Below are 11,651 nucleotides of genomic sequence, written 5' to 3' on the forward strand. Positions count from 1 at the left end.
TTCCATGTGTGTGACGATTCACGAAAGGCGCAGTATCGGCTCGACATCCGGCACACTCTGCCGCTTGCTATCCCTCACTTTCTGTGTATCGCGGAAGAACTATCCCTCATCTCTTGCGTAGTTCGTTTCGCGGAAGGTAAAGCTACCTGCTCGCACAGCTCGGACATACCGTCCTATGCCGCTCGCATTCTCGCTCTCCCTCCCTCTCTCCTCTCCTCTTTTATCTCTCTTCTTCCCACTATGTCAGCTTCTATCTTAACTGTATGTCTCTCTCTCTCGCTCTCATTTTCTCGTTCTACCTCTCCCTATTTCTTTCTCTCACTCTTACACACACTAACAGCACAAAATTCCAACAACAACGTTCAGAAGGGTCGGTTTTGCTTAACAGTCCCATTTTTCTGATTTTGAATTGGTAGCGACATTGAATCAGCCATCGATCGAATAAGGGTTACTTTTCGCGCGCGTGTTTGTTGGGCCATGGTCGACCCTCGGAAGGAAAATTATTATATAGGATTATTATCGAAAGTGAGCACATGAAATAGAAAAAGGAGATGAAACATCAAAACGTTGCTAGAGGGAATTGAAAACAGAAAGAAGAATTAGTAAGAGAAGTAAGATATTTACTGTGAATGTTTATGTCTTTGATTCTTAAACGTTTGATGTGCGTTTGATGTTGAATTGAGTCTTCACTCTGGTAGGTCTAGTCTTCGCTGTGAACTGCAAGCACCAGGCTTGCTTTCACTCTCTACATGTCAACTTTAGCAAATGCTGGTTGAATGAATCATCGATAGAGGGCGTGACAAATAGCACAAGCAGATAAGAGATAAATATGCTGCTAGAGGCAATCGATGTAGCAAGGAGAATAAGTAGGAGAAATAAGATATTCTTTTTGAATGTTTATATTTGAGATTGTTACAGTTTTGGTACGTCTTTACTTTTCTGTTGAGTTTTTTTTATCCTAGAACTAGCTTTCATTGTAAAACGTAAGAACTGGGAGTGATTTGCTCCCTACATGTCAGCTTTTATAATACTTTTTAAATGAACTATCGAAAGTGAGCACATGAAATAGAAATGGGAGATGAAACATCAAAACGTTGCTAGAGGGAATTGAAAACAGAAAGAAGAATTAGTAAGAGAAGAGAGATATTTACTGTGAATGTTTATGTCTTTGATTCTTAAACGTTTGATGTGCGTTTGATATTGAATTGAGTCTTCACTTTGGTAGGTCTTGTCTTCGCTGTGAACTGCAACTTTAGCAAATGCTGGTTGAATGAATCATCGATAGAGGGCGTGACAAATAGCACAAGCAGATAAGAGATAAATATGCTGCTAGAGGCAATCGAAGTAGCAAGGAGAATGAGTTGGAGGTATAAGATGTTTGGTTGTGAGAAATAATCGCGTTATAATCGAAACAATTATGTCATCCGCGCGATCATGCGATAAGCGCATGATCAATCACGTCATCCGCGCGATCATGCGATAAGCGCATATCAATTATGGCAAATCCCCTCCATGACCCGTAAGATCGTGTGACGTGCCAGACCGCGTGCTGGAATGTCAGCTTATCACCGCGTGCTGGTACGTCACAGGAGAGAGCGCGTGGGAGAGCTTTCGCTACGGGCAACTCTCCCACGCATAGGGAAGTGGAGGGGAGCGATGACACCTATAAAACCGTCGATCAACGGATCGACGGGCTCTCTCACTTTTCTTACGTATACCTACGAGTAACAAGCTGCTACGTGCCAATCTAATTAAAAAGTGCAAATAAAGTTCCTTTTTAACCTAGTAATTACAACGTGTGAATTCTTCGTGCAAAACATTCGCTCTAGCTTCGTGCAAAACATTCGCTTTAGCTTCGTGCAAAACATTCGCTTTCGCTACGTGCAAAACACTCGCCCATCGCTACGTGCGAGAACATTTTGGTGACCCCGACGTGATAACGTGAAAAGTGCTAAGTGCAAAATTCTGTCACGACTTAAGTATGAATAACGAGAACGAAAACATCGTGGCCGAGGCCTTGCGGTTACTTACCGCCCTAGAGGGCAGCGTAAAGGAGGTGGCCGCAAGCCTCGATGCGAAGATGAAACCGGAGGTGGCCGCCGTGAAGGTGGACATCTTGGCGTCCCTGTGGCGGGACGGGAACGCCGCGCTGATGCGCGTCGAAAGTGTCACCGGCCCCCATCCGCGCAGGGGCCCCTTCACGGAGGCTTATGCGGCAGCCATGGCGGCTGCAACCAAGCGCCGTGAGGGAGCCGCCTCCAAACCGTCTATTTTGGACACCACGATGGCGGGGCAGCCATCGCGAGCAGACCACCTGCCTCGCATAGAACTGCCCAAGTTCGAGGGCTCGCCCTCCGAATGGCCCGCGTTCTCGAGTCGATTCGAGAAGCGCGTGGCCGGACTTACGGAGGACTCCGATAAATTCGCCTTTTTGATAAAATGCCTCGAGCGGTGCGACATCGCGAGGCACAGTTGTGAGGCATTCGAAAACGCCGGAATGCCGTTCGCCCAAGCTTGGGCCAAGCTGGAGGAGAGATTTTATAAGAAGCGGGTGGCATTTATGGGCCACATCCGCAAAATCCTCGAACTGCCCAGGATGAGCTCTCCGTCGGCGAACGCGTTGATGCGCGTCATCGACGTAGTGGAGACGGCCGTGGCCTCAGCCCGCCAGATCGCCGAGGCTGGCGATTCCACCTCCGTGGTGGAAGACGGGCTGATTGTCGCGCTCGTAATGGACAAGCTAGACGCTGAAACCATTGCGAGCGTGACACGGCGTGCGGACCAGCAGCTCATCCCTACGTGGGTTGAGCTGCGTCGCGAGCTGGATGGGCTGGCTAATAAAATTTATTATCAGCCCAAGCGGAAGGAAGATGCGGATCGAGCGCGTGGAGCGAACCAGCGAGCAGCACGGACGGTGCTAGCTGCAACCGTCACCCCGAAGCCTGCTGCCATCGCCTCCAGGCCTGCGCGGAGGGCGCCGGCGACCCAGCCAGCCGCTGCCGCCATCGTTCCCGCCAGCACCAGTACGAAGGTAAGAACGGGGGGTCAGGGGGCTGGGACGCGACGGTGTTACGCGTGTGACAGGACGGGCCACGTGACGACGGTGTGCCCGGAGCTGCGCGCGCGGTCCGTAATTCAGTGCATTAATTACATTATGGACCGCCGCAAGTGCATGAACTGCTTCTCGAAGGACCATCCGGCCAATGCATGCCCGAGTGAGCGGAGGTGCCAGGTGTGTGGCAAGAAGCACCACACAATGCTCCACGTGCACTCCGACCCGACGCCGGAGTGACTTGCCCACTCCGTGCCCTCACTCCGCGCCCGCTCTGTGCATCCGAACCCCAGTGCCGTGTCCCGCCGTTCCTGCTCCGTGCGTCCTCGCGTGTGCTCCGTGCCTCGCCCCCCGTGCTTCGTGCCCCGCGTGTGCTCCGTGCGTCCTCGCGTGTGCTCCGTGCCTCGCCCCCCGTGCTTCGTGCCCCGTGTGTGCTCCGTGCTTCCTCGTGCTACCGCGCCGCCCAGTGCCTGCTGCTTGCCGCCTGGTGCCCGCGCCGTGCCGAGTGAATCCAGCTTCGTGCCCCGCCGCTCCAGCTCCGTGCCTCGCCGCTCCCGCTCCGTGCTTCCTCGTGCTACCGCGCCGCCCAGTGCCTGCTGCTTGCCGCCTGGTGCCCGCGCCATGCCGAGTGAATCCAGCTTCGTGCCCCGCCGCTCCAGCTCCGTGCCTCGCCGCTCCCGCTCCGTGCTTCCTCGTGCTACCGCGCCGCCCAGTGCCTGCTGCTTGCCGCCTGGTGCCCGCGCCGTGCCGAGTGAATCCAGCTTCGTGCCCCGCCGCTCCAGCTTCGTGCCTCGCCGCTCCCGCTCCGTGCCTCCTCGTGCTACCGCGCCGCCCAGTGCCTGCTGCTTGCCGCCTGGTGCCCGCGCCGTGCCGAGTGAATCCAGCTTCGTGCCCCGCCGCTCCAGCTTCGTGCCTCGCCGCTCCCGCTTCGTGCTTCTTCGTGTTACCGCGCCGCCCAGTGCCTGCTGCTTGCCGCCTGGTGCCCGCGCCGTGCCGAGTTACTCCAGCTTCGTGCCTCGACGTTCCCGCTCCGTGCCTCCTCGTGCTACCGCGCCGCCCAGTGCCTGCTGCCTGCCGCCTGGTGCCCGCGCCGTGCCGAGTGAATCCAGCTTCGTGCCCCACCGCTCCAGCTCCGTGCCTCGCCGCTCCCGCTCCGTGCTTCCTCGTGCTACCGCGCCGCCCAGTGCCTGCTGCTTGCCGCCTGGTGCCCGCGCCGTGCCGAGTGAATCCAGCTTCGTGCCCCGCCGCTCCAGCTCCGTGCCTCGCCGCTCCAGCTTCGTGCTTCCTCGTGCTACCGCGCCGCCCAGTGCCTGCTGCTTGCCGCCTGGTGCCCGCGCCGTGCCGAGTGAATCCAGCTTCGTACCTCGCCGTTCCCGCTCCGTGCTTCCTCGTGCTACCGCGCCGCCCAGTGCCTGCTGCCTGCCGCCTGGTGCCCGCGCCGTGCCGAGTTACTCCAGCTTCGTGCCTCGACGTTCCCGCTCCGTGCCTCCTCGTGCCACCGCGCCGCCCAGTGCCTGCTGCTTGCCGCCTGGTGCCCGCGCCGTGCCGAGTGACTCCAGTTTCGTGCCCCGCCGTTCTCGCTCCGTGCTTCCTCGTGCTGCCGAAACGCCCAGGGACTGTAGTCTGCCGCCCGGTGTCCAAGCTTTGCTGAGTCACGCAAGCTGCGTACAGGTATGTGCCCGTTCTGTTCCTTTAAATGTCACCGTGCCGCCCGGTTCCTGCTCCGTGCCTCTTCGTGTTGCCGCGCCGCCCAGTGCCTGCCTCTTGCCGCCTGGTGCTCGCGCCGCTTCTAGTTCCTGCTCCGTGCCTCTTCGTGTTGCCGCGCCGCCCAGTGCCTGCCTCTTGCCGCCTGGTGCTCGCGCCGCTTCTCGTTCCTGCTCCGTGCCTCTTCGTGTTGCCGCGCCGCCCAGTGCCTGCCTCTTGCCGCCTGGTGCTCGCGCCGCTTCTCGTTCCTGCTCCGTGCCTCTTCGTGTTGCCGCGCCGCCCAGTGCCTGCCTCTTGTCGCCTGGTGCTCGCGCCGCTTCTAGTTCCTGCTCCGTGCCTCTTCGTGTTGCCGCGCCGCCCAGTGCCTGCCTCTTGTCGCCTGGTGCTCGCGCCGCTTCTAGTTCCTGCTCCGTGCCTCTTCGTGTTGCCGCGCCGCCCAGTGCCTGCCTCTTGTCGCCTGGTGCTCGCGCCGCTTTTAGTTCCTGCTCCGTGCCTCTTCGTGTTGCCGCGCCGCCCAGTGCCTGCCTCTTGTCGCCTGGTGCTCGCGCCGCTTCTAGTTCCTGCTCCGTGCCTCTTCGTGTTGCCGCGCCGCCCAGTGCCTGCCTATTTCTGCCTGGTGCTCGCGCCGCCCCGCGTTCCTGCTCCGTGCCTCTTCGGATTCATTCTACACCCAGAAGCCGTTGTCTGCCGCATGCTGCATCCAACATCCCGAGGAGATCCCGCTCCGTGCTTCGCTCCGGCTCCCGGCATCATCGTGCTTGTCCTGCGCCTCGTCCTGATGAATCCACCCCACCGGATGGTAATGACCCCCCTTCGGGCGCCAATTCATCGAGTGATCCTGCTGCCGATTCTTGCCAATCAAGACGTGCCTCGGTTGACATTTCACCAACGGAAGACATCCCGCTACTGGACAACTACGTGCTACTCGCTACGGTCGCGATACTCATCCAGGACAACATGGGAATGTGGCAACGGATCCGATGCGTGCTCGACTCCGGCAGCCAAATCGAGGCAATCACCAAGAATGCGGTTAAGCGTCTTGGATTAGCGATGCACCCTGCACGATTGACGCTGAGTGGCGTGGGGAGCAAAATCCCAGTAACCCAACAAATACGAGCGAAGATTACGTCGATTGACGGCAGCTGCTCTGAGGATGTCGGATTCTTCGTGATTCCCGGTCTCAGTGATCAACCGGCTCGTGCCATCAGACAAGACGAATTGGACCTGCCAGAGGCCAAGTTTCTAGCAGATGCGGAATTCTACCATCCTGGAACAATCGACGCTATCTTAGGTGCCAGAATATGCTTCGACGCACTCAAGACAGGGCTGCGTCGCCTCCCAAATGGCTTGACCCTCCAGAATTCTAAATTCGGATGGCTCGTGGGAGGAATGCTACGTGACACGACTTCAGCCGATCTATACGAACAAAGTTGTCTAGCTACGTGCGTCGATGACCTAAAGGAGATCCTCGAACGATTCTGGAGAATCGAAGAACTCCCAAATGATGCCGCCGACTCCACGGTTTGGAAGTCTCACGAACTAGAGACGCACTTTAAGGAGCATACCACCATCGCTGACGATGGACGATACATCGTACAAATTCCCTTACGGGGGGAGCTAAACCAGCTGGGAGATTCAATGGGGCAAGCAAGACGCCGCTTGCTAGCCCTAGAAAGACGTCTCGCCAGCCATGAGCCCACCTACGCAGAATATCGAAAGTTCATGCGAGAGTACAAAGAGCTGGGCCACATGTGCCCAGTATCAACGGAGGAGCTCCCCAAAGTACGCTACGTGATTCCCCACTCTTGCGTGGTCAAGCCAGACTCGACTACCACAAAACTACGCGTTGTGTTCGACGCCAGCGCGAAATCAACGACGGGAATCTCGCTGAACGACCTCCAAGCCGTAGGACCCGTGATCCAGCCTGACTTGTTCCGAATCTGGCTAGATTTCCGTACTCAAACCGTGGTGGCGACTGCCGACATCGTGAAGATGTACCGTCAAGTGTGGGTATCCGAGCCCGACACTTGGATGCAGTGCATTCTGTGGCGCGACAAGCCAAAGGACACGATGCAACTATTCAGACTCCTCACTGTTACGTACGGTGAGGCTGCTTCGTCTTATTTGGCCTGCAGGGCGTTGTTCGAAGCCGGGGAAGAAGTGCGGACTTCCGATCCCCAGACAGCTGACGCCATCCAATCATCGTTCTACGTGGACAACCTTTCGTTGGGCGCATCGACTCCCGAGCAGCTACGTGAGCTTATGACCAGCGTCGAGCGAGCACTCAACATACGCGGGATGCCATTGCGAAAGTGGGCATCTAACTCACCAGAGATCACCAGTAAAATCCCGGTGGAACACCGCGATACAACTGTACAGATTGGTGAGAAGCAGGCCATCAAGTTGCTCGGCCTGGCTTGGTGCCCTACAGAGGATACGTTCCAGCTCGTAGTCCAGGATGAGTTCTACGAGCCTTTGGGTTCATTGGAGAAACGACGTTTAGCATCCAAAGTTGGCAAGCTGTATGATCCTATCGGGATCCTCCAACCAGTGATAGTCACCGGAAAGATTCTGCTACAAGACCTCTGGCGAGATGGCTTCGGATGGGATGAAGCCGCATCACCTCGCATGATCGAAAGCTGGAACGGATTCGCCAACCACCTGCCGCTTCTCAGACAGCTCCCAATCCCAAGGATGGCGCTGCCCAGCGAACCTCAGGGCGCGATCATGTACGGCTTCAGCGACGCATCTACGAAGGCCTTTGGATGCGCCATTTACCTTCGCTTTCTGGACGGTGAAGGAAACCCGCAATCTCGGTTGCTGTGCTCCAGGTCGCGATTGGCACCCATCGAAGAGGTGACTTTGCCGCGACTCGAACTGCAAGGAGCTCTGCTCCTAGCTCGCCTTTATGCCAAAATAAAGGACGCCTTTGGCACCCGGATAAGCCAAACTCGTTGGTGGACTGACTCTCAGGTGGTACTGGCTTGGATACGTTCCGACAACACCAAGTGGGGAGTCTACGTTAAGAACCGGGTGGAGAAAATTCACGCTGCCACGAATCGTCTGGATTGGAGCTACGTGCCGACGAAACTCAACCCAGCAGACCTCGTGTCCAGAGGACTTCCTGCCAACAAGCTTATAAACAGCGAGACTGCGAGTTTTTGGCTGAACGGACCGAGTTTCATAGTCAATGATGAAAGGCCAGTTATGCCTCAACTAAACTACGTGACTGCGTTGGAGGAAGCTGTCGACGCTCCTCTATTGTTGACGGCCATGGTGGGGAACGATTGTGATGACTTGTTATCCCAGTACAAGCACCACAACTCGTTCATCATGACAAGACGACATTTCGCGTGGCTCGGTAGAGCAATCTTTAACTTACGCGCACCCTCATCCTCCGTGGAGAAAAAATCAGGACCCCTTCAGCTCGACGAATTGGAGTACGGACTCCAACTGATAGTACGGGTGATGCAAGCTACGTGCTTTCCCAATGAGGTCAAGGAGATGCAAGACTCCGGGTCAGTTACGCCCAAGGGTTCGATGCAGCACCTCGACCCAATAGTAAAGGATAAGATCATCTGCGTACGGGGACGACTAGGAAACTCGGATCTGGCTGACGAAGCCAAGGTTCCTTTCCTAGTACCAAAGTCGCATCCCTTCTCCCGCGTAATCATCCGCCATTTGCACGAGCACAATTTCCATGCGGGAACTGAGCTGATCATGGCCGAATTCCGTGCGAGATTCTGGATGCGAGACCTGCGAAGAACAGTCGTCGGGGTAACCTCGAGATGCGTAATTTGTGCCCGAGCGCGCCCAAGACAATACGCCCAGCAGATGGGACAGCTGCCGTCGGCTCGCGTCAACGTGTCTCCCGCCTTCACCCACACCGGCGTGGACTTGTGTGGCCCCTTCGAAATCGTTTCAAATGCTCGATCAGGCAAGCGTAGAACGGTCTACGTTTGTATCTTCGTGTGTTTCACTACGAAGGCCACGCACTTGGAGGTAGTGGAAGATCAGTCGACATCGGCGTTCATCTCAGCTCTATTACGATTCGTGTCCCTACGTGGAAGACCTGACACGATCTACTCCGACAACGGCCGCAACTTCGTGGGAGCTGCCAGAGAATTGACCCTGCTTCGCAAGACTCACAACAACCGGGAATTCCAGGACGAAGTGGTGAGCTTGGCAGCGGACAGCGGAATTCGTTTCTCGTTTATCCCTCCCAGGAGCCCAAACTTCGGAGGGCTTTGGGAGGCCAACATCAAGGTGGCAAAACGATTGTTCAAGGCCGCCGCAAAGGGAGCCCAGCTGAACTTGGTAGAGCTACAGACGTTACTCTACCAAATTTCGGCCATTCTCAACTCCAGGCCGCTCACCGCAATCCACTCCAGTCCGGAATCGGTAGAGGCACTTACCCCTGCGCACTTCCTCATCGGACGAGCATCATTCACCACTCCTGCCCCGCTTGGAGGCGATGACACGGTCGGTGTCAAAACTCGCTGGAAGCGAGTCCAGAAACTCGCTCAGCAATTCTGGTCCCGTTGGCGAACTGAGTACCTTGCTCAGTTGCGTTGTAGTGCGAAGTGGACGAAACGCACTACAAACTTGCAGACGGGCCAGATCGTGCTAGTCGGTGATGACAACCTACCCGTTGGACGATGGCCCATGGGCCTGGTCGTCAAAACCTACGTGGGACCCGACGGCATCGTACGTGTCGCTGACATACGAACAAGCAGCGGCATCTACAAGCGCAACGTGAGGCTGTTGGCACCCCTCCCAGTTGAGGCCGCTGAAACGGAAGTATCCAAGGAGCATTCGGACGCACCTGACTCTTCCGTATCCGACGCAGCGCCAAACGAACAACTTGAGGGATCAGCAGCGCAGTGTCCTCCTGACTCGACTCCTGGCTACGTGCCGCCGACGACCCCTGAGCATGAGGACGACCCACCACCTACGTGCGGAATTTGGGACGGTCGCCTGCGTCCCAAAGGGGGGAGGAATGGTTGTGAGAAATAATCGCGTTATAATCGAAACAATTATGTCATCCGCGCGATCATGCGATAAGCGCATGATCAATCACGTCATCCGCGCGATCATGCGATAAGCGCATATCAATTATGGCAAATCCCCTCCATGACCCGGAAGATCGTGTGACGTGCCAGACCGCGTGCTGGAATGTCAGCTTATCACCGCGTGCTGGTACGTCACAGGAGAGAGCGCGTGGGAGAGCTTTCGCTACGGGCAACTCTCCCACGCATAGGGAAGTGGAGGGGAGCGATGACACCTATAAAACCGTCGATCAACGGATCGACGGGCTCTCTCACTTTTCTTACGTATACCTACGAGTAACAAGCTGCTACGTGCCAATCTAATTAAAAAGTGCAAAAAAAGTTCCTTTTTAACCTAGTAATTACAACGTGTGAATTCTTCGTGCAAAACATTCGCTCTAGCTTCGTGCAAAACATTCGCTTTAGCTTCGTGCAAAACATTCGCTTTCGCTACGTGCAAAACACTCGCCCATCGCTACGTGCGAGAACAATGTTCTTTTTGAATGTTTATATTTGTGATTGTTACAGTTTTGGTACGTCTTTACTTTTCTGTTGAGTGTTTTCTATCCTAGAACTAGCTTTCATTGTAAAACGTAAGCACCAGGAGTGATTTGCTCCCTACATGTCAGCTTTTATAATACTTTTTAAATTAACTATCGAAAGCGAGCACATGAAATAGAAATGGGAGATGAAACATCAAAACGTTGCTAGAGGGAATTGAAAACAGAAAGAAGAACTAGTAAGAGAAGTGAGATATTTACTGTGAATGTTTATGTCTTTGATTCTCAAACGTTTGATGTGCGTTTGGTATTGAATTGAGTCTTCACTTTGGTAGGTCTTGTCTTCGCTGTGAACTGCAACTTTAGCAAATGCTGGTTGAATGAATCATCGATAGAGGGCATAACAAATAGCAAAACCAGATAAGAGATAAATATGCTGCTAGAGGCAATCGAAGTAGCAAGGAGATTAAGTAGGAGAAATAAGATATTCTTTTTGAATGTTTATATTTGTGATTGTTACAGTTGTGGTACGTCTTCACTTTTCGGTTGAGTTTTTTCTATCCAAGGATTTTTTTCCACTGTAAAACGTAAGCACCGGGAGTGATTTGCTCCCTACATGTCAGCTTTTATAATACTTTTTAAATGAACTATCGAAAGTGAGCACATGAAATAGAAATGGGAGATGAAACATCAAAACGTTGCTAGAGGGAATTGAAAACAGAAAGAAGAATTAGTAAGAGAAGTGAGATATTTACTGTGAATGTTTATGTCTTTGATTCTTAAACGTTTGATGTGCGTTTGGTATTGAATTGAGTCTTCACTTTGGTAGGTCTTGTCTTCGCTGTGAACTGCAAGCACCAGGCTTGCTTTCACTCTCTACATGTCAACTTTAGCAAATGCTGGTTGAATGAATCATCGATAGAGGGCGTGACAAATAGCACAAGCAGATAAGAGATAAATATGCTGCTAGAGGCAATCGAAGTAGCAAGGAGAATAAGTAGGAGAAACTAGTTTTTTGGAGGCCAGGTACCTGGCCCGTCGGTAACTCCTGGATCCCCTTCCGTCCCATGGAAGGTTTCATGTCGTCCCCGTTACATTTTCTAGTTCTTTCTGTAGAAGGTCTTTTGTGTCAAATGGCGGTTATAATTTAAATACAAATATCACCGATGGCTCATGAACTCACGTTTACCAAACCTTTCGGTTAATTCAGCAGGAGGTTTCTTCATTGCCAAGCCAAGTTACAACACATTGCAACTCTACTTTTGAAAGTGCCGGGTTTTTAACTCCTGCTACGCATGATAATCCACATGATTGCGATGCGATTGCCACATTGTATCGGTCGTTGAA

The 11,651-nt window shown here is 54.1% G+C and overlaps 1 protein-coding gene across 1 annotated transcript; it reads left to right on the forward strand.

Annotated features, from left to right (window-relative positions):
- The first annotated feature begins 1,981 nt into the window (after window positions 1-1,981).
- On the forward strand, window positions 1,982-9,772 carry LOC131292915 (uncharacterized). The gene is made up of 2 exons (XM_058321014.1): window positions 1,982-2,961; window positions 5,620-9,772. Exons 1-2 carry the CDS (start codon window positions 1,982-1,984, stop codon window positions 9,770-9,772), a joined length of 5,133 nt encoding a protein of 1,710 aa, XP_058176997.1.
- The last annotated feature ends 1,879 nt before the right edge of the window (window positions 9,773-11,651 follow it).

Source organism: Anopheles ziemanni, unplaced genomic scaffold, assembly GCF_943734765.1.
Source record: "Anopheles ziemanni unplaced genomic scaffold, idAnoZiCoDA_A2_x.2 scaffold_157_ctg1, whole genome shotgun sequence".
NCBI classification, from domain to species: domain Eukaryota; kingdom Metazoa; phylum Arthropoda; class Insecta; order Diptera; family Culicidae; genus Anopheles; species Anopheles ziemanni.